The sequence below is a fragment of the Oncorhynchus masou genome, chromosome 13 (assembly GCF_036934945.1).
Source record: "Oncorhynchus masou masou isolate Uvic2021 chromosome 13, UVic_Omas_1.1, whole genome shotgun sequence".
NCBI classification, from domain to species: domain Eukaryota; kingdom Metazoa; phylum Chordata; class Actinopteri; order Salmoniformes; family Salmonidae; genus Oncorhynchus; species Oncorhynchus masou.
In genome coordinates, this window is record NC_088224.1 from 37,181,797 (window position 1) to 37,204,100 (window position 22,304).

At 41.9% G+C, this 22,304-nt stretch overlaps 2 protein-coding genes across 5 annotated transcripts; one reads left to right on the forward strand and one right to left on the reverse strand.

Moving 5' to 3' along the window:
• Positions 1-624: 624 nt before the first annotated feature.
• Positions 625-6,249, reverse strand: kifc1 (kinesin family member C1). Of its 2 annotated transcripts, none has more exons than XM_064983734.1 (17): positions 6,164-6,249; positions 5,792-5,820; positions 5,476-5,571; positions 5,223-5,316; positions 5,047-5,100; positions 4,881-4,919; positions 4,551-4,758; positions 4,072-4,237; positions 3,618-3,785; positions 3,272-3,385; positions 2,854-3,138; positions 2,430-2,594; positions 1,771-1,909; positions 1,506-1,645; positions 1,314-1,387; positions 1,109-1,184; positions 625-968 (listed from the first exon to the last, which is right to left on the reverse strand). In XM_064983734.1, exons 2-17 carry the CDS (start codon positions 5,801-5,803, stop codon positions 924-926), a joined length of 1,875 nt encoding a protein of 624 aa, XP_064839806.1. In that variant the 5' UTR covers positions 5,804-5,820; positions 6,164-6,249; the 3' UTR covers positions 625-923. The 2 variants fall into 2 exon arrangements, with proteins under 2 accessions (XP_064839806.1, XP_064839805.1); XM_064983733.1 differs by having other exon boundaries at positions 5,047-5,103.
• A 2,169-nt stretch (positions 6,250-8,418) lies between these two features.
• On the forward strand, positions 8,419-19,805 carry LOC135552234 (zinc finger protein 384-like). 3 transcript variants are annotated; one of them, XM_064983735.1, is made up of 12 exons: positions 8,419-8,563; positions 9,842-9,909; positions 10,234-10,489; positions 10,720-10,842; positions 11,306-11,344; positions 12,790-12,941; positions 13,655-13,731; positions 13,905-14,129; positions 15,648-15,815; positions 16,866-16,944; positions 17,164-17,322; positions 18,182-19,805. In XM_064983735.1, the coding sequence occupies exons 2-12, from the start codon at positions 9,847-9,849 to the stop codon at positions 18,548-18,550; spliced, it is 1,710 nt and encodes a 569-aa protein (XP_064839807.1). In that variant the 5' UTR covers positions 8,419-8,563; positions 9,842-9,846; the 3' UTR covers positions 18,551-19,805. The 3 variants fall into 3 exon arrangements, with proteins under 3 accessions (XP_064839807.1, XP_064839809.1, XP_064839808.1); XM_064983737.1 differs by lacking the exon at positions 15,648-15,815; XM_064983736.1 differs by lacking the exon at positions 11,306-11,344.
• The last annotated feature ends 2,499 nt before the right edge of the window (positions 19,806-22,304 follow it).

Genomic DNA, 22,304 nt, shown 5'->3' on the forward strand with positions numbered 1-22,304 from the left:
TCAACAGATATGGACTGTGAATATAACTTGTTAGTTATATTTTAACTGTGACCCTTGACCTCTGCTCAAGTACTACCTTACAGAAGAGGATTTTAGGTCCAGTGCATATGGACTGTTGAAGAAGACAATGTTGGGACATTTATTTTGTCGGGGAGAGTGACAGGTTAAAGGAAATATTCATAGCTTGTTATACCTTAAAGTATTAGTAAATTCATAGTATGTGAGGATCTCAGGTTAAAAAGATGCATTCAGTATTAGTTGATAGATTGATAATTCATATAATTGTGTTAAAGTTCAAATGTCAAAGGGTACGAATTGTGAGAGTAATGTGTAAACGTTATATTACTTTATTTTGTGGTGCCTAAAAGTGTTAATCTGTGATCTAATAAATGCTCTTAATCTATGAGCCGGAGATCGATTGCTCTGGTCTCCACCCATATTCCTGGGGAAAATCGCGGTCTTTTCTCGTTGAATTTAAAGTTGAATTGAGAATACAACACCGTATCACTCGTGATTATTTCTCCCCTGTTTTCAGGGGCGTAACCACCACAGAAAGCACTCAAATAGGCTGAAACATCTGCATCTTGCAGCTGCCTTGCCCAAGAAAGCAATAGGGAGACAATGTTTGTATGTAGCTTTATTAAAACGAAAATATTTTTTATACTCAAAACAGAATTTTTCAGCAAACTGTGGGTAAATGGTTGGGTAAACAAAAAAGGTGGGTAAACTGTTTTCCCTGCACTACTGACAACATCCATCTGATTATTAACTACAAGACTTTAAAAAATGAGCTTTTATTGACTGTTGTATCTCTGATCCAATTGATTAAAAATTAATAATATAAAATAACCACTAATACAAGGGCATGTCTAAAAACGACAATGTACAGACACCACATTAATTTCTCTCCACAGGATGCACATTTACTTCCGGTTAGCGGATGCTGTGCCAATAACACAATCATTCACCTGCAACAGAATAAATGAACAGTAAAAACAAAACATTGTTATTCATATATTTAAACAATATGCACAGCATTAATATGAGCATGTTCCAGAGTGAATTGTATGTTGTTTAAAAAAATAAAATAATGTGCCAGGTCACAGACCTTGCTGGCAAACCGCAGAGAGTTCAGGGTCTCTGGGAAGCTGTCTGCCTCTGGGGAAATGTTGACAAACATCAAGCTAGAAGAGCAGAGACAAAAGGTTACATACTTTGATCTGCTCATAATCACAACCGTACAACCAACAGTCAATTAAAAAGACTAATCCGAGCACAAATCCCATTCAAACTTCGCTCATAACCCAACTTACGTCTTGCTGTTTCCTCCGAGGCAGCTTTGGAGAAGGTACGTCAGCTTTGAGTTTCTGTACGGGATATAGCTCTCCTGGAATACAGACAAAAAGTGGGAGGGTAAGTGAACGCAACCAAGCTATAACTTACAAAGCACCCGTGGCTCCATAAGCAAGCCACCAGCCTCGAGGCATTGGGCTGCAAACATATACCTTATTAGCCAAGGCAGCGATAACAATCCCAAGGTTGGTCAAGGAGCCATTGATGGCCGTCATCTCCTTGAAGCGGTCCCCTTGGGATTGGCTCTTCTGCACCCGCTCGCTGCCAGCCAGGTCCACCAAACACAGAGAGGCTGCAGACAGACACAGGAACACCAGTCAGGATTTTCATACTAGAACGCAATCAGACAACAGGATCATCATTTGTTCTAATTTAACATCTCAGTCTGTGTTGGTTACAGATGTACAAAACGATTACATTTGCACTTGACATCTCTCCCAGAGTTCTCGCCCTCAATGTCAAGCTGGAACACCGAGTGCGAGCGGGAGGAATGGTCGTTCATGTTGGTCCGGGCTGTGGATCGGTTCTGGTTGGCCAGTGCAATCAGGTTACAGACCTGGATGAACAGTTGGTCAAAATGGACACATTAGATTAGTTTATAGGCTAGGGGGATACTTTATTGCAGAGGGATTTGAACCGCCCATACAGGTTTATCAGACAACTGCTCTACCTCCGTGTTTGACATGTAGGACAATTCAATGGGCAACAATTATTATTATTTACTTTTTTAAACAAGAGGCTACTTAACATCATTCCTTTACTGTAGCACTATTGAGGTAATTATTATGCACTTACTGGTATGCATTTGTACATACCTATACCTTAATTCTACACAAGTTGCTGTCTCTATGGATAAGTGCCATCCAAATTACTTAAAAGGTCGACATAGCGAAATGATGTTGCCTCAAGACCAAAACAGCGCTTCGCCCCTCTTAGTTGCAGAAATTTACCCACTGGGCGGTTTACTTTCTGCATAGGTCATAATGCTGAGTCTACCTTTAAATCTAAAACATACAAATAAAATGAAAATCAAACATTAGTTAAATTTAAGATAATATGAGTGTTGCAATGCCCACCTCATCCTCAGAGTTGACCTTCTGGTAGGTCAGATTGGTGACAGTGACCTCGTTGTTGGCGCTTTTGCGAATCTCATGCTCCGGTCTCTTGTTGGCCTTGCCAGTGTAGAGGAGATCACGCAGAGTTTCGTTGTAGATCTCAACGAAACTGGCAGTAAATGTAAACTGGGGGGAAAAAATGAACCGGAATCCAGTCAAAAAAAAAGGTTGACATTGCAAGTACCATGCATTTACACAAGCTTTAACTCATTCCACTTAAATATCAAAATGGGAAATATACAGTATCATCTGATCTGAAAATTAGAAACGCATCAATATAGCAAAAGTCAAATCAACATGTTCAAATTCCCTGTTCACTATAATAGAAATGTCCAGCTGTAGGAACAGCTACCACTCAGATGAAAACCAATGGCATCATCGGTACCTTCCATCCCTGCTCCCGCAGTTTCTTGGAGGCCTGGAAGATCTGCTGCACGGCCCGGGGGATGACCCCACGCATGTCCTCCATCTCACCACCCTCCATGGTGTAGGTTTTGCCACTGCCAGTCTGGCCGTAAGCGAAGCAGCAGACGTTGTAGCCGTCCAGGGCTGACTGCACCAGGAGGGAGATCTCCTCAAACACATCCTTCTGCGGGATGGAGGGCCCAAACACCCGGTCAAAGCTGAAGTTGTAGCTCTTTTGAGTGTCTCCAGAGCGCCCTATGTGAGACTACGTGGGAATGGGGAAGTGATGATTTGTTTGCAATCTTTGACATTTAAGAATGGATAAGATTAGAGGTCCACACCGAAAAACATACAATTACCTAAACAATGATTATAGTGACCCATTTCATGATTGTTACCTCTTCAGTCTTGGCCAGTGTGAGAGCCTTGTTGTCGTGGGCCGGGAGCTGAATATGGTCACTCTGCCCACCGGCCTGCAGGGGGCGCACTCTGCAGAAAACTCTGATGTTTCCCTATAGAAATAAGAGAGCGGTCAGTCTTGTTAGTGAGAGAAGATCAATGCAACTTCATGCTCCTCCATCATGAGCTACAAATGGACAGGGGCCTAGCTAACTAGAGCATACAGTTTGTTTGAAGCAGAAATATAAAAAAAAATAATTCAATAGGCCCCAGAGAATTGAATTTTATGCAATACAATCATATCTCAAGGAATTGAGCATTCCCCATACTGAAACACCCCCTTGCCTTGAGCTCTTGGATTGTGTTGTGAAGCTCCCTGCGCTCCATCTCTCCACAGTGAATCTCATCTGTCTGGCGGGCCACAGTCTCCTCCAAGTTGTGGACAGTGTCCTGGGTCTCCCTCAGGGTGGTCTGGCAACGGGAGAGAGTGGAGGCCTGCACAGAGAGCTGAGTCTGGTAGAAAGAGAGAAGTCAGACACCTATGCACTAAAAAAAAATATAAAAAAATCTTGGGCTGCAACAGGGGCCGGTGACAAGCCGTAATGGCAGTGAGTTTGAATGAGGCTGGGCCAAAAAGGGCTATGCCAGACCTCCTTAGATACTACTGACCAAGGAGCAGAGACATTAGAACACCAGCAATACTCCATGCATCTCATGTCACAGCAGTCAAGGTGATCCGTTGTCACAATGAGTAGGCCTGCCTGCCATTTCACTTCTTGTGTGGGAGAACATGTCCTACCTGCACACTGTGAAGCTCAGCCTCCAGACTCTCCCTCAAGCCCAGAAGAACTTTGTGCTCATCGGTGAGGTTGCATAAGTTCTTCGCCAGGGAGGCCTTCTCACTGGACACAATGGCCAGCTGCTCTTTGACACCAGACAGGGCAGCCATCTCCAGTTCATACTGGCTGCAACACAGTAAAAATGGCTAAGATTGAAAAACACCAGAAGGACAAAAAGAGTAACATGTAGTGATACCATCAAGTTACTATTACAACACTACTGGCTAAATGTACGCATAAAGTTATGACTAGTACTCGACTGAAGGCAAGAGATCATGTCAGCTATAGGCCCACTTGTTTTGCTAAATTAACACTCCTTTGATATTCCTTATGCAAAATAAGTCACTCTTTCCTATGTGGTTACAATGCCCATTCCCATGCCACTACACCCATTTTCACATAATAGTCAACCCTCTGCATGTTCCCTGGTACTCTGTACCTGAGCTGTGTGTGGAGTTCTTGTAGGTCTGAAGTCATCTGTGCTTCCTTCTGCCTGCTTTTAGCTACAGACTCCTTCAGGCTCTCGTTCTCCTGGGCCACCGTTTTGACTTTTCTCTGGTAATTGGAAATCTTGCCCTCCATGTCCGTAACTTTTCCCTTCAGGTCCCATGCAGGCCGCCGTGAACCCCCAACAGCTGCTATTGGTGCTAGGGAAACACATTCAACACCCTCATGTTTTAAGATATGGAAGAGAATGTTTGTGGATGCAATATACAGAAAATGTGATTAAGGAAGGACCATGTGATTGAAAAGGGACTTGGGTACCTACCTGCTTTAGCAACAGAGGCAATGGACGGCTTCTGAAACCCTATTTGGGGTTAAATATATAAATATTTAAAAAAAGACAATGTGAAGAAATATTACCAAACAAGAAACTTACAACGCTAGCTATTAATATCACATGTATACATATTTCTCAATACACAGCATCTCACCTCTAGAGGGACCAGCAGCTATAGTGGCTGCTCCTGTATGCCGAATCAATTTGGCTGCTAAGAGAGAGGGTTATAAAATACAAATAAATACTGCTAATACAGAAAAACAATGCTAAAACTATGAAAAACAAGAATGACATTGGCCAAACCAGTCGTTGATGTTTGAGGACACTCACCAACAGCGCGCTTTGGTGGAAGGGGCCTCTTTGCTCCCGTCGCACTTGCTGTCTGCCTCATCTTTGGGTCTGAATCAACCCTTCTCATCTTTTTCTAAAGGAGGAGAAAGAAAAAAACATTTACTACTGGCAATTAAGTATAATTTGGAAACAAAAGGGCACGTCTAACTCGTGTTTGTGGTTTTATTTCTAAAGGACTTGAACATGTCCGTCATCACTGTCTGTATTAGTTTTGCAAAAGGTTTTTACATACCTGAGCAGGTTGTTGGTCTGAGCAGGAGTTTATACTCTCACTGCTGCTAGCGGAGAGGACCCTTTTACCAGACATGACTGGTAGTCGGGAGTGGTTCTGCAGAGGTTAGTGAAGGAAAAATCACCTAACTTTACAGAGTGACAACAGATTGTAGCAGGCAGTCCATTTAGCTGTATATTATTTCTCTGTACCTGCCAATAGAGAGACTAAACTAACTAGTTCCTGGCTTAAGCGTGTTTATATCCAAAACCACCCTATTCGGATTGGTAGCTTACGTTAGGTTGATAGTTAGCTGGCTAGTTATAGTCCCACTCACCTCTTTATTCATATGGCTTGAATGTGTACCTGAAACAGAGGGAGCAACATGTAACGCTGACCATAAATACATCAATGGCATGACATAGGCTAGCTAAAAAGAAAACAACATTGGCCAGTTAGTTTAATTCCACCCACCATTCCACTTGCTAACTTTGTAAAGGTTGTAGCTAGAAATCCGTGCTTTAGTTGTGTGAATAAACCGATAGCATGTTAGCAGGAGTGTAGCTAAAATTACGTTACCATTGGGGTAACGGAAAAGCCATAGCAGGAAAAACAAAATTCAAACAGCCGTTCATTTGAACCACTCTTCGTAATTATAAACATATAAACAAAACATTTCACACATTTTAGTTTATTTTTATTTACTTACCAATACAGGCATTCACACTTGTTTCGCTGCAAACACAATAGCCGTTTGAATTTCAAATTTAATTGTTTTGGTGGCGCTTTACACCGTCCAACGTAATTGGCTGACCTTAGCCCAATCGCGTTATAGGAAACACAATCCCGCCTTCTCTTTTGCCTTACTACCCAATCAAATTTAAATTCTAGTAATTTAGGGGATGTACAATTTTCCGCAATTCCATTCGTGGAACCCTGATACAGAACATCCATTGATCAGTCGTGTGGGATCATTGATATTAAATATCGAATATAAAATATAAATATAGCTCTGATTCATCAGCGTGGCTCTATAAAATAACTATACTTTGTTAAATATGAGCAGATTTAATATGAATCTTGAGTCAGATACTGTCAAGATGGAATACCTGGAATTGAAAGATAAGAAAAACAAACACATTTAAATATTATGTAAACCAGTTTTTTTATTCTCTGTTTGAATTCATTAAAATCTAGCTTTTCCCCGAAAAATATTTCCACAACACATTGGCAAATTATATATTTTCTATGAATTATGATGATTATCAGATCAAATTATATTTTTCAAATGCGCTGAATACAAGTGTGAAATGCTTACTTACAAGCCCTTAACCAACAATGCTTTAAGAAGTTAAAAAAACGTGTTAAGTAAAAAATAGATAAGTAAAAAAATAAAATAAAAGTAACAAATAATTAAAAAGCAGCAGTAAAATAACAATAGTAATAACAGAGGCTATATGCAGGGGTTACCAGTACAGAGTCAATCTGCAGGGGCACCCGGTTAGTCGAGGGATTATGATGATGATGATGATTACTTTTATTATTATGTTATAGATTAAATACATAAATTCTAAACATTTTCACATTCATCAAAACCTACTGTTCCTAAAATACATTGTTCTCTCATCATATACTGTTACCCCATCAGATACTATGGGTTGAGGTCTTTTGGCGAAGGTGGTTTTGCATTTAGATGGGTTTAGTGGTATTTTGCTGGCTTGGACCCATGTATCCCAGGCTATTCAGGGTTGTCTGGTGCATGGTAACGTCTGAGCAGGAATGAAGTAGGTTTAAGGCCATCATGTCCAGCTGTTGTTCACGTCACTGGTATCAATGTCAATGATGGCCATGATGGGGGAAAAACAGTAGGCCTATGTGATGGGAAAGCCATATCTGATGGGGAACAGTATATTGTTGCGATGGCCATTTAAAGTGGTTTAACCCATAGCACGATGAGTATGGTGTTTTCCTTTCACACCAGAGACCATGGTTTGCTTCCTGATTTTACCGTTAACTACACTGGTGTCAGAAGGAACACACAGCTCGGGATGTAATGGGGCTGAAGTTAGGGAAAGCAAGGGGATGTAGCTTCCCGTTTGGAGAGGGCAGTGTAGCGATCTGTGCTACATTACAATTCCTACCAAATGGAAGACCAGGGTATTCATGCCAGAGACCAGGGTGCACCTCCTGCTCCCTCCGTTCGCTGCAATATAACGAGGGAACAATATGTCAATCAAATGTATTTATAAAGCAATTTTTACATCATCCGATGTCACAAAGTGCTGTACAGAAACCCAGCCTAAAACCCCAAACAGCAAGCAATGCAGATGTAGAATATTTATTATTATTATATTATATAATATAATTATTATATTATTATTATTATTATGTAGAAGCACAGTGGCTAAGAAAAACTCACAAGAAAGGCCAGAACCCAGAAAGAAACCTATAGAAGAACCAGGCTCTGAGGGGTGGTAGTCCTCTTCTGGCTGTGCCGGGCGGAGATTATAACAGAACATGGCCAAGATGTTCAAATGTTCATAGATGACCAGCAGGGTCAGATAATAATAATCACAGTGGTTGTAGAGGGTGCAACAGGTCAGCACCTCAGGAATAAATGTCAGTTGGCTTTCATAGCCGATCATTCAGAGATAGAGACAGCAGGTGCGGTAGAGAGAGAGTCCAAAACATATATGATGGGGGAGCATAATTTATTTAAAAAAAATATTGCACCTTTCTGGAATAAGACCAGGGAAACCAGTTTGGGAACCCCTTTCTTTGCCTAGTCTGTGGTATACCTTTATCAGCCATCATTAATAGTGGAAGGCTACCAGCAATAACAAGTACATTCCATATCATCATAAATTCATATTAATAATCATACAATATATTATCATATTAATTTTAATAGTTATATACGTCCCTAAAGACCGGAAATCAATTTCTAGGCACCGGAAGTGTAGAGCGGAGCAGACCCACAAGAGGGAAAAAGAAAAAAATCGAGGAAAAAAAATTCGGAGAATCTGAGGGTTTGGGCGGATTTGGACTGAGTTTCCGAACTGTCCCAACCCGAGGGAGCCCCAGGGTTGAGAGGGAATCGCCAACACCGGTAATTAACATCGAGTTATTACTCAATCGTTAATTATTTCTGTTTGACAGAGCAACTCATATGAGCTGCTACTCCCCTCTGTCTGGATAGCCGGAAGTCTACATGAAACTGCGTCTCGCACAGGGGCATTGGCGTCGACGTTTTTTTTTCTCGTTTTTTTTTTTTATTCTCACAGTGTGACGAACAGGGAGAGGGATGGAGGCGTAGGGGTTGTGACATTGTTGTTTTCAAGCGGAAGTTTATTTGTTTATTGTCGACTTAACAATAGGCCGCATAGTAGCCAGCTAGCTAACAATACTGAAATTAATGGAGGCAAGTTAGCTACAGTTAGCTAGCTAACCTCAAGGAGCTAGGTAGCTTCTACGTTAGCTAACTAGCTCAGATTTCACTCCTCTGTTGTTGCTAGCGAACATCAATAGTAGTCTATCAAGCTTGCCACCAGCCAGTTAGCTAAAATAAAGGTTAGAGAGTGTTTTATTGTAGGTAGTGTTGGCTATCCCGTTGGCTGGCAAGCTGTCTTATGTGTGGGATGGGATAGGAAATACTATAACTTAACTTAACTCAATATTCCCATTCAGAATTGTTAGCAGACACGTCTCTGTTTCTGGTGCATTGTTACAAAGCTCCAATAAATAACTTCCCCCTTATACACCTAGCGGGATGGTTTTCCATGACAGACTTGCCATTGTTCCTTGCTATTTATAGTGCCATGTAGCTCAGTGAGAGAAGCTAGCCAATAGGTTTCAGGGAGTTGCATGGCATTTAAAAATATTTCAGCTAAATATTCTATTGTGCATTCAATACAATGTATGCATATTTTTTTGTTATGATCTATGTAGACAGCTGGAGGTTATACGTAGCCATTGAGGAAACATGCTTTCTGTACACCCCCACTACTGCGCTCTGCATGCATTTATTTGTATGTAAACAGTAACATGCCATTTACAATCCAACAACTGACACTCTCTGTCCGGGGGCCATGGAGACTTGCAATCAATATGGCTCACACTTTTCTATCTTTAGTTAAATCTATTGGCAGTGGACAAAATGCATGCCAGTGAAGAAAACAGGGTTCGCTCAGCATTTGTATCGTTCAACGTCCCCCATTCCCTTGAGCAAAACTCTTAAATTTCTTTTACTCAACTTCTTGGATATACTTAGCAGTTGCGAGAGACCAAGGACTTTGGCCAGACATCTGTTGAGATGGGCGTGGTCTCGTTTCAACTGACGATGCAGAGCGAGCAAGTGTTTATAAGTTATGTTGCTTTTCAATTACAGACATAATGGAAGAATCCCATTTCAACTCCTCATACTTTTGGTCTCCCGTTCCTACAGTACAAGGACAGGTAGAAACCTTATTACTGGATCTTATCTTGAAATGTACATGGTGGTGTCGCAAATAAAGAAATAATACATGTTAGTTAACGCTTACAAATAATGAGTTTACACCTTAGGTGAGGATGGCAAAACATCAAATCCACTGTAATACATATGTAAGTAACAAAACAACGGGCCTCCCCAAATGATCACTTCTGCCCCTCTCTCCCACTTCCCTTATCAACCTCTACCACCGCTACTCATTTCCTTTTGGCATCTCACCCCATTCTCTCTATTGCCTGTCTTTCTCTTTTCTACCCCTTCTTTACGATCCACGACCCCCTCCACTATAGATTGAAAACGCCATGTTCCTGAACAAGATGAAGGAGCAGTTGGGTCCGGACAATAAGGGTTCTCCGTCGTTCCCTCACTCCTCACACTATCCCGCTGCCGTGCTCACCATGGACACGGGAGGCCGGGTGGTGCCAAAACAGGAAGGTGGAGGCGGTGGTGTCCAATTGAACGCCGTAGGCAGTCACCTGCACCAGCCGCACACCTCACAGAATATCACGGTGGTGCCCGTCCAGTCCACTGGCATCATGACGGCAGGTGAGTAAACGAGACACGCTGCCAGTGTCAGTTTGTCTGGCTATCCTCTGTGGTTGTTCTATGCGTGTCTCCTCCCTGTTTCTGTCTGGTCTAATCATGTTATATATTGAAAGATACAGAAAGAACCAACTTAAACATTCTCAGTATTTCATTGTGTGTGTAATGTGTGCCTCGGCTCTCCCTGGGAGGGGTGTGGTGCAGTCAGGTCACCGTCTCTCTCTCCCTCTCAGCGGGGCTTGTGATAACCACTCCCCAAGGCACCCTGGTCTCTCAACCCACCTCCACACAATCTTTTGTGCCCGGACCCCCTGCCAACACCATGATAGTGTCCGCACTACACCCCACAAACACAGGTAAAACCTCCACCGCGTTCCCCAAAACCCGCACTGTGATAGGTTGTGTGTCCGAGTGGCTTGCAAACCTTTCCTGGCTTATCAACAAGCAAAGCAGACTCACTGGCACACACTCACATACAGACATACATTAATTTGAGCATTTATTTGTATTTTATTTCATCCCGTTGTTGATATAGGCTGACCCAGCAAAGGTGGAACCACCTTCTAGTCTTTTTTTTTTAAATCACAAACTTCAATCCTCAACACTCACAGACATGCATTACACGCACACAAACAAACACACAGTAACACACACATTGCTGCTTGAGCTAACCCCGGCAACACGCTGCCAGCAGCCAGCCACTAACCCTTGACCTGATCCAGCCCCCCTACCCTCTGCGGTGAGAGAGAGAGAGGGAGCGAGCCGGGTAGTGAGCTCCGTATGTTGAGTGTGTTCTCCTCTTCTCTCGGTTTCTGTCAGAGAGCAGCCAGCACTCCTCTCTCTACTTCTACAGCCACAGTGAGTACCCAGCTCCATCTCCCCTCCACCCTGCCTCACCTAGCCTACTACTTCCTCCCCGTATGCCATCATCCATCCCTATTGCTTTGCAGTAAAGCATCTGCAGCCTTAGCCTATGGCCAGTCCTGTGGTTGTGTTTACCTGCACTCTGGACTGTTTGATGCCTGGTTTGGATGTGCAGTTGAGTTGCTTTTTAAATGACTTGTCTGTGCTGAGATAATGTAAGGCAGAGGTTCCCAAACTGTTTTGGCCCGCGACCCCATTTTGATATCTTTTTTTTTGATGTATAATATTTTAATTGGGGCTATGACAGTCTATAACAAATCAGTCTAGTAAGGAAGTATGGTTTGAAGTGACTGACATGTATCAGAAAGGTATTGGGAAGTTCAGAAGACCATCAGGCAATAATTGTATATATATTGTATATATATATATATATGTGTGTGTCTTAACCTTTATTTAACGAGGCAAGTCAGTTAAGAACAAATTCTTATTTTCAATGATGGCCTAGGAACAGTGGGTTAACTGCCTTGTTCAGGGGCAGAACGACAGATTTTTACCTTGTCAGCTCGGGGATCCGATCTTGCAACTTTTCGGTTACTAGTCCAACGCTCTAACCACTAGGCTACCTGCCGCCCACTATGATCTTCTGTGTAGAAAGGATTTAGTGTCTGGTCCCGTCCTCTCTATTCTAATGACAACCCCATTTTCAAATCAGGCGACCCCTAGTTTGGGAAACGCTGCAGTAAGCCCTATCATAAGCTACGAAGAAAATGTATAAAATGTCTTCATATATGCAGGATGCTTGGATGTAGTGTTTTACTGAAGACTGTATTTAAGCTCACACTATAAATTGCACAACATATGAAGATGGTCCAATAGTTATATGAGTTATATTGACTCCAAAATCCCAATCTGAATGTCGAAGAATATGATCTAATGCCCTTCCACTAATGGTCCAAGGAAGTTATCTGGAGGACCAAAGAAGTGTTCTGGAGTATGCCGCTATTCCATCCATGAATGTGATCATCCAAAAGTTGATGAAAATCTTTGTCTTGGAATAACATCCAAAACATACAAACTGCAGTATCTGGCCCATTCAAAAAAGCTAAATAAATTTTGTTTAGTTATGTAGCTGTGCAACACTGTCCAAATAGGCAGTTGGGTGTAACCGATTCTTTTTTTTGCAGCGATGAAGTCTTCCAGTATATGAAGAGATTACAATGCCTCTGTGTTGTGGGGTGATTTACCACTCACGTGTTGTTGCTTTCTCCATTGCATACCAGGAGAGACCACTTTGGATGTTACTCACCAAGCAGAGAGGCCCATGGGATATGTTGTGTGGTTTTTGGTCTCTTTTAATCAGAGCTGTACTCCTCTTCCCCTTTCTCCCCCCTTCCCTCCATCCCTCCTTTCCCCATCCCGTTTTTATGTCCCTGTTTCAGACAAGAAAGAGGATTTGGTCATCCCTCCTGTTGTCATGCCAACTCCCGGGAAGCGGGGCAGGAAGAAGAAGTCGATGATGCAGAGGGCTGGCGCCAACCTCCCCCCAGGAAGTGATGCGTTGATTCTGGCTCACCTGGCTGCTGGGGGGCAGGTGATTTGAGTTTTTAAGTGACGTCACAAAAGAACTTACATGCTGACTACCCGGGCACGTGCCATCGCGTGCATGTTGATAATGTCCATCCACACCAGACGCGGTCAGGACACGCAGGTTGAAATATCAAAACGAACAAAACTAATTTTGAGGACAGGTCAAAACACATAAACATTCATGGACATTTAGCTAGCTAGCTTGCTGTTGCTGCTATTTTGTCCTGGGATATAAACACTGGGTTGTTATTCTACATTAGATGTACGTGGTCCTTTTTTTTCTGCTGGATTTTGTATAATTTTTACCCATTTTGATTCACACAAAATCGTGTGTTCTCTACTCCAACAATTAATCCACAGATAAATGGAGAAACCTAGTTCGTTTTTAGTAATTTCTGTGGGTTTTATATGGCGGTTGGCAACCAACTTTAAGGTGCCTTACTGCAACCAACACTGGAGTGTGGACCTCGTTCATCTTTCAATCACCCATGTGGGTATATGCTCCTAAGAACCAATGAGGAGAGGGGAGAGGCGGGACTTGCTGTCTCTATGGAGGTTATCTTCAGTATTACGTGGGGGTTAGATCACTGCATCTCCCCAGTCAATCCATAGTGATAAAATGTGTTAAGGCTACTTATCGTAGTGTCATTACTTCAGGATTAGTGAAGCAAAGCGTTGTTTATTAAACAAACAACATTGTTTTGTGTTTGTTTATAGCACCACACTGCAGACCATTATGACTTATCAAATGATGAGGATGAGCATGGGAACAAAGACGGGACCAAATCATACAGGTAGATTGCAGGCCTTGTGTTTACATACTTTTTTACTCCTTAACACTCATCATTTGTTACCCAAGTTGACCCTAGATTTTTCTTCCCGATTCAACATATCCTCATCTCTAAACAGTATATCTCTGTTTCGCTCATTTTCCATCCCTTACCGTTCTCTCTTACCCATCCTCCAGGTGCCGGATGTGTGCGGTGACGTTCTTCAGCAAGTCGGACATGCAGATCCACGCCAAGTCTCACACGGAGGCCAAGCCGCACAAGTGCCCCCACTGCTCCAAGTCGTTCGCCAACTCCAGCTACCTGTCCCAGCACATCCGCATCCACAGCGGGGCCAAGCCCTACACCTGCTCCTTCTGCCAGAAAACATTCAGGCAGCTCAGTCACTTACAGCAGCACACACGGTACTGCTGCCTCCCTGGCGTGTATGTGTGTGAGTGTGTGTGTGTGTGTGGTGGTTGATTTCAGGGAATAGGTGACTGCAGAATATTGACTGTCATACAAGATTGAAGGATTGTTAGTAAAGACAATCACTATCACTACAAATTCAGTGCTAGTGATACCAATGTACTTATCTATATTTGGCTTTGAATTTGACCATTACAATATGAATAACCACTCTGCATTAGATACATAGGGTTTTATTGCGACAAATCAAATGAGACAGTATTGCTCCCAATAATACTGATTACAAAACCTCTTATTGTACTACATCTATGACCGCAGGTTTAGAATAAACAAGCCCAATAACTTCATCTATGACCGCATGTTTAGAATAAACACGCCCAACAAAACTACATCTATGACCGCAGGTTTAGAATAAACACGCCCATTAACTATATCTATGACCACAGGTTTAGAATAAACAAACCTAATATTTATATTTCTGGTGATGTTTGACAAAGCAGCACCACCTTTTTTTCTCTGTCGAAATGTCACAGTTAGTGACCCTTTTATAAGTAGAGTGTGTGCTGTTTTTCTGTTGCCAAGTGTTGTATCGGCGTTGTTTGCTGTCTTGGAGGCTATGTTTTTTTTATGTGTGGTTTGCAGATCTCTTTGGGAATTCAAGTCACTAATGTTATTGGCAAACAGAATCTGAGAAAGTTGTTTTGATACATTTGGTAAACTAGAAATAGTACAGGTCCAAGAATCGATCCTTGTGGAACACCACATTTGATCTGAAGGGGGTGAGTTAACTCCCTTTAAAGTGACAGATTGCATTCTAACCTTTTAGATACCCGGACAACCACAGCAAAGACTAATAAGTTACGTCCATCCTTGGGGAAAGGATGCAATTTTGGGTAAACTATACCAGAAACAGCTTCATAATGTAAAACAATTCTGTCAGACACGTGACCTGTACATTTAGCTATCCTACGACCACGTCTTTCCATACTGATTTCTTCATTTTCTTTCGCTGACACTTTCAGTTCTATCTGTTCTGTCATCTCTTCAACCAGTCTTTGGTTTCTTGAACATTTATGAGGAATTAAATGAATGGCTTTTCCCTTCCTCCCCGCCTCTCCATTCTGTTAGAGTGAAGTGCACCCTTTGCTTTCTCTATGAGGCTACATATCCTCCTTCACAAGCCCCTCTCAATGTTTCGCCCTAGGTGTCAAGATAGACACAAGAGCTTGCCTTCACTCAAATTCCTTAGCAGTAGGCCTCTGTAGAATGACCACAGAACATCAGTAGCACACCATAGGTGGAGAGACCCGAGAAAGAGAGAGAAAGGAAAGGGGGACTGTGCCTGCTGTCTGTTTTCCTACAACCAAAAAGTGCACACTGTCAATCAAACTGCGCTAAAACTTGATTTGGGGGGGATTTGATTATGATTTGATCTCTGGATCATTCGTCGCTGATTTGATACATTATCAATCTCTCTCTTTTTCTCTCTCTCCATCTCCCCATCCCCTTGTTAGAAACCACACTGAGGGCAAACCGCACAAGTGTCCCCACTGCTCCAAATCGTTCGCCAACTCCAGCTACCTGGCCCAGCACATCCGCATCCACAGCGGGGCCAAGCCCTACACCTGCTCCTTCTGCCAGAAAACATTCAGGCAGCTCAGTCACTTACAGCAGCACCACAGGTAAACACTACTAAACAGGGGCAGTCACGTCAGGGCACAACCTCTGTAGTTCCATCTACTCCTCTTTTCTTCTAATTGGTTCCCTCTCACTCATTGTCTCTCACATCCTCTTATCTTCTCGTTCAAGTTCAACACTCCCTCCTAATCCCCACAGACCTCTTTAATAAAAGCGCTCAGCCTATATATGTGTAATTGAACGTCTCAATACATGTTCTGTGGCCTCCCTCATGTCAGCATGGGTTTGTACATGAGGCTGTAGACAATGTGCATATCACCTACACTTTGACCTGTAGGCTTTTTATTTATGAAAAATAGATATGAATATTATTCCAATGTTGACCTCATCCATCCAATTCTGATCAGAGTAATTGTTTGATTTTGAGATTTAAAAAAAGAATATATATTTTTTAATACTTTGTTTTTATTGAGGAACACAAAGAGAGTACAAGTAAAGTAAAAGAACAACAACAAAAAATCTGTCAGTTACAGTGCTGTCATCATATTAGTTACATTGACATCTTTGAAGTACGAAACCCATTTTTCCCAGTGTTCCTGACCTCTCTCCTCTTGAGTTCTTAAAGCAAAGGTCATACGCTCCATGTGGTGTATTTCTTCTTCGATGTCTATCCATTGTGTCACTGTGGGAGGGTCTTTTTGTAGACATTTCCTGGTGACAGCCTTTTTACTGGATCTTTTATTTTTTTACACCTTTATTTAACTAGGCAAGTCAGTTAAGAACAAATTCTTATTTTCATTGACGGCCTAGGAACAGTGGGTTAAACTGCCTTGTTCAAAGGCAGAACGACAAATTTGTACCATGTCAGCTCGGGGATTTGATCTTGTAACCTTTCGGTTGCTAGTCCAACACTCTGACCTCTAGGCTACGCTGCCGCCCCCTTCATGAGATATTCAAGAGATATTTTTGTTTGAATTTTCGATTTATTTGTTCCTGTCAGTTCCTTGGAGTGAGTGACGCTGTAACGGAAATAGTCAGGCTACTGGGGTTTGTGGGAGCTGTAGTTCATTACAGACTGTGTTTCACTTCTGTAGGATTCACACTGGGGACCGACCTTACAAGTGCATCCATCCTGGCTGCGAGAAAGCGTTCACTCAGCTGTCCAACTTGCAGGTAGGCCTACTACATCTCAACATCCAATTCACAAGTCCAATAGATCTTACATTTGGACAATAATCACCTCAATTTCCATTTATTTGGTTGTACGTTTCTCATAGCAAAAAGTCGCTTAGCTAAAATCAAAACGTACAGTTAATAACGGAAGCGTAATGATGTGATGACATCATAGTCAAAATAATCCTAATGTATTAACTCTTTCATGGCTTCCCCCAGTCTCACCGCCGGCAGCACAACAAAGACAAGCCGTACAAGTGCCACAACTGCAACCGCGGTTACACAGACGCGGCCAGTCTGGAGGTGCACCTGTCTACTCACACGGTCAAACACGCCAAGCTCTACTCCTGTGGCCTGTGCAACCGCGCCTACACCTCGGTACGCCTGCCAATCACCCTAAAACTCCTCCCTCTACCCTCCTCCTCAAACGACATATAGTCCCGCCCCTTAAAGTGTGACACCCACTTTTTGCTTTCTATGTGCAAGGCCTCCACTTGCGAGAGGGGCCTGTTGCATGGAAGGGATGCTCAGCAATGTCATCATTTAGTGGAGGGGCTAGGGAATTGTGAGGGTGGAGACTAATTCATTGTATGTACTTCTTTCAGTAACTGCAGTATTAGATTACTCAATTGACTACTTCAGGTAACTGTAAGTTGGTTGGTAGTGAAAACAGTTGAACAACAAGTACAAGCAGTAGCCTGGCTTGATTGTAACCCATGGTGTTGTATAGGACAGGTAGGCTTTGGCTATGTAGTTAAAAACAGTTTCCCCCCTCCACTGTAGTTTATATACACTCGGCCCATATTTCCTCCGAGTCATTTGCATAGACTACATATTACTGAGTTTGTTTGTACACTACCGTTCAAAAGTTTGGGGTCACTTAGAAACATCCTTGTTTTTGAAAGAAAAGCCCATTTTTTGTCCATTAAAATAACATCAAATTGATCAGAAATACAGTGTAGACATCGTTAATGTTGTAAATGACTATTGTAGCTGGAAACGGCTGATATTTAATGGAATATCTACATAGGCGTACAGAGGCCCATTATCAGCAACCATCACTCTGGGATGCTGGCCCTTTTCTTTCAAAAACAAGGACATTTCTAAGTGACCCCAAACGTTTGAACAGTAGTGTATGTGCTGCCGAGCCCTTGCATTTTGTTCCCAAGACCCACTGCATGGTAATTGTTCACTACACTGTCTATCTCGCTCACCCTCTTCCTCTCCTCTTCTCCAGGAGACCTACCTGATGAAACACATGCGGAAGCACAACCCGGACCCCCTCACAGTGGCGGCTGCCGTCGCCGCTCAGCAGGCCCAGGGTCACACTCCTGGAGGAGCGGGCAGGGGGAGGGGTCGTGGCAGAGGAAGCGGGGCAAACATAGGAGGCGGTGGTCCCGGAGGGGCAGGTCAGAACCCAGGGCAGAACCAGCCCCAGAACCCCAACAACCCTCAGCAAGGCAGCTACCCGCAGACGGAGGGCGTGCCGTGCCCCTTTGACCTGCACCAGTACAAGACGGTCAGCGTCACCGACCTGTCGGCCCATAAGGACCTCTGCCTGACCGTGTCCACCTCAGCCATTCAGGTGGAGCACATGAACTCATAGAGCGAGAGGATGGACAGAATGAAGAGGGAGGGAGTGGAGCCTGGTGTCACTTTTTAAATGGGAGGATGGGCTCATTGTAATGGCTGGAATGGAACGTGTGTCAAACACATTAAATGTGTTTGAAACCAGCTATTTCAATGAGGCAGTCCACTGATTTCTCCTCCCACCAGCCTCCACTGGGAGGGAGAAAGTACTAAGTAAAAACTACACTGCCTTGGGGTTGGCGAAGGAATGAATGGAAGAATGAGGTTTGGCGATGCAAGAGCCAATCAGAGAATAAGGAACGGAGGGCGTGAAGGGACTACCTGAGACGAAGAGGAAGCATGGGATATGTAGTCCAGTATTGAATGAAGAGATGCTATATGAATGGTTCAAAGAATGCACTTAAAGGAGAAGACATCGAAAAGGGAGAGAGAGAGAACAAAAAGGGGGGGGGGTCTGATATAAAGAAGGCACTTGATCAATCTCGTATTTTTTCGGTTTCTCATTGTTTCATTTAGTTGTTGTATGTATATTATCATATATGTATGTATTTTTCTACCAACAGTGGAATGTGTTAGCGAACGGCGTGGGAAAGCAAAAAGATTGTGCAAGGAATGTGAGTGAGAAGAAACATCTAGAAACAGCAGATTTTGTATTTAAGAAGGATAATTTTCTATATTCCCCAACACATTTTTGCAAAGCAAGGGGTGAGGGGGAGAAAGGAGCATTGTGTTGAAACATTGAAATGGCTGTCAGGTACTGTTAACAAGTTTTTTTAAGTTTCGTTTTTTAAACCTTTCATACTGAATATTACATTATTGTTATTGTGTCAATGTTATCCTCATTATTATCAATTGGAAGATACTGTAATCTATGTAGATATATATAGAAATGATTTTTTTCATTCAAAAAAAGGGAATGATGTACTTCCTAATCTCTGCCTCTGTAAAGTAAACCAGAAAACAAGAACTCCAAAAGTAACGAATCGTTGACATGTATTTCTAACCCATCCAATCACAGAGCTCTATTCTGTTCTCTCTATTTATAGAGCAGGCTCGTGATTGGCCGGTTATCTTATGTATACTCCTTGTACTTTATGTGTCCTTTGAAATAACACAGTTCTCAATATTCTTATTAGTGTCGTTATTATTGCTCCTAATACTGTTATTAACTACCCTTATGCTACACTTGCTGTATATGCATAGTACACATTCATCTGAAGAGACTGTTTCTCTTTGTAAGGACAATAAAGTGAGACAGTCGGAGATGACAAGCTTGCTGTCAGATTCTCCTTTTACTGCATGCAGACATGCTGTGGAAAGTCAGTTTGGAGGTATTGTATCAATGTACAGTACATAGGTCAATTATACATTAAAATAATATAAATATTATGTTGTATGTTGGAATGGTTCGCTAGGTGATTGTGTTTGGGACATTAATTTGCCATAACCTGTGCCATGCCCATTTCATGACCTTCACACACACACACCAAAGAAGACGAGGGTAGTGGTTTTGGGATCAAAGGATTGCTGTATTTGATATAATTTAAGGGTATACGTTTCCTACAAACTATAGGGTTCTTCATGACACCAGTGCACAGCAATTTGAAAACAATAGAGGCACATTTACATTTTGGCAAGTCGTAAAAAACACACTATTCTGATATAACTCTGGATACAATCTACTCACCATGGAATTCATCCCATTCTGTTCATTAAATGTACATTAAGTAACTTTTTCCCAAGCTTTCTTTGGTTTTCACAAATAAGCTCAACATAGAATAAGAAGAATATATAATAAGCAACTATTGGTATTATTTCTTGGTAAAACAAGGGACAACCATGAAAATAGATGATATCCTGATTAAAGTAAGATACAACACAGAAACAAGGTAACACTTAGTAAGGATAAGGATGTTTGATTACTCTGGTCTTCTGATACAACTGAATGGGACACCAGGCCAACACGCTGAGCTCAGAAGGCCCTTCATAAAAGATACATGTGACAACTTGACATAACAAAATCATATGTTTGAAATCAGTTTTTTATTTTTTATCTTTGTGTACAGTATAAAATGTTTCAAACTAAATTGAACAAAAAAAAAATTGGATAATACTTAACTAAAATGGGTACAGTAGTAGCATTTCAACAATAATTACAACATCTAAAATATTCCCATACTGGAACCTATGGTACAGTTCCTGGTTTGGTTGCTGACCTGTAATAGTACCTGTTCGGACACATGCATTCAGGCTCCTGACAAATCATATTGAAAAAAAAACACTTAAATATAACAAATGTCTCGTGTTTCGCATAAATAAATAAAATGAAGGAGAAAAAAAATCTGTTCACAAGAGGGAGTTTATGTGGCGATGGTGAGGCAGAGGGTGACAGTGTGTGGACATAAGGCAAGTTAGTTGTCAACCTCACTTCCTATACCGAGTCAGTCGTCTCATTCGACCCTATAATGCCATGAGACACACAGGTCTAGCAAGCTATGCTATCTGACTTATTTCCCTTGAACATACTGATCTGAGGCATTGATTGAATGGTAAGATAGTACTTTATTCAACACCCAGAGGGGACATTCGATTGAACCAGTCATACATACAGTATACATAAGGAAGGACCGCTTGCCTTTCCTCTGATGAAATGCAATGTCACCACATATGTGCCATGTACTCAATACTTGTATATCATACTATTATGTACTAGTAGTTATGTCTATTAGTAGTACAATACAACACAGCTAACTTCAGTTAAGGCTATGAAAGGTTCTCAAATAGAGACAGCAACCTGATTTCAGAAGTGCTTCTTTTTACATATGACACCTCTCTTTTTACTTCTGATGTCAATCACTTTTTTTTGTAACTGAAAATTCCTCCCTTTATCATTCATTTCCACAGCTACTATTTCTGTTGATCTGAGGACCACCTTAATAACAGCTTAGCTTCCATGCTAACAGTACATCTCAATGAACATCGATAGAATAACATCACATTATGTAGCGTTGGCCAGAAGTGCAATAGTTCCATGATTATAACGTCAAATGACCGATTTGACAGCTATAACAGAGCAGTAAACCAGTCGCCTAGCACTCTGGACAAAATGAATACAAGTCACATCTGTGAGAGCTGCTACATAATCCGCTTGACCTTTCTAAAGACTAGCGATTAAACCACAGTACAACGAAAACATCAAAAACACGTAAATAACGTGTTGTAACAGTGAATGTAGACACATAAATGGGAAAGCACACATTTCGCAGATAGAAATCCATAGAAAATAATAATACATAGAAAAACAACAGCTAAATTGACTGGTTTATTTCACACTGCCTTTGCAGGTATAGATTAGCACGATGAATACTTTGAATGGTTCATATTTTGCACATTCATTGTTACTCAAATGTAGTACGAACAAAGCCATGCCATTTCTCTCTTAACCAATGACATTTCGTCAGAATAAAACAACCACCAGTAACATTAAAAACAGTGAAAGAAAAATACAGATTTGGTCAGGTCACCTTTGCTTCTGATAAGACTGAGCGCTGAGAAAAAAAAGAATACTGGGTGGAGTATTTGACTGTGCGTTTACATTGAACTCGCCAGTTAAGATGCACTTAGGGTTTGGCAGCAAGGCAGTGGACACAGCCAGTTATGAAGGAGGGAATCAAGTGACAAATACACACGCAAAGAGGTGAAAGGTGAGCGAGGCAGAGAAAGGGATATTAAGGCACATGGAAAGAAGAGGGGCTTGATAGAAGGGTAGA

Excerpts from the sequence above, each read along its gene's own strand:
- LOC135552234 (XM_064983735.1), top strand. The coding sequence starts at position 9,847 with ATGGAAGAATCCCATTTCAACTCCTCATACTTTTGGTCTCCCGTTCCT. Across the intron at positions 11,345-12,789 it reads TCTCTACTTCTACAGCCACA|ACAAGAAAGAGGATTTGGTC; the intron begins GTGAGTACCCAG and ends TCCCTGTTTCAG. Across the intron at positions 16,945-17,163 it reads CTCAGCTGTCCAACTTGCAG|TCTCACCGCCGGCAGCACAA; the intron begins GTAGGCCTACTA and ends GGCTTCCCCCAG.
- kifc1 (XM_064983733.1), bottom strand. Across the intron at positions 4,920-5,046 it reads AGCTGCTGGTCCCTCTAGAG|GGTTTCAGAAGCCGTCCATT; the intron begins GTGAGATGCTGT and ends AACCCCAAATAG. Across the intron at positions 4,759-4,880 it reads TGCCTCTGTTGCTAAAGCAG|CACCAATAGCAGCTGTTGGG; the intron begins GTAGGTACCCAA and ends GTGTTTCCCTAG.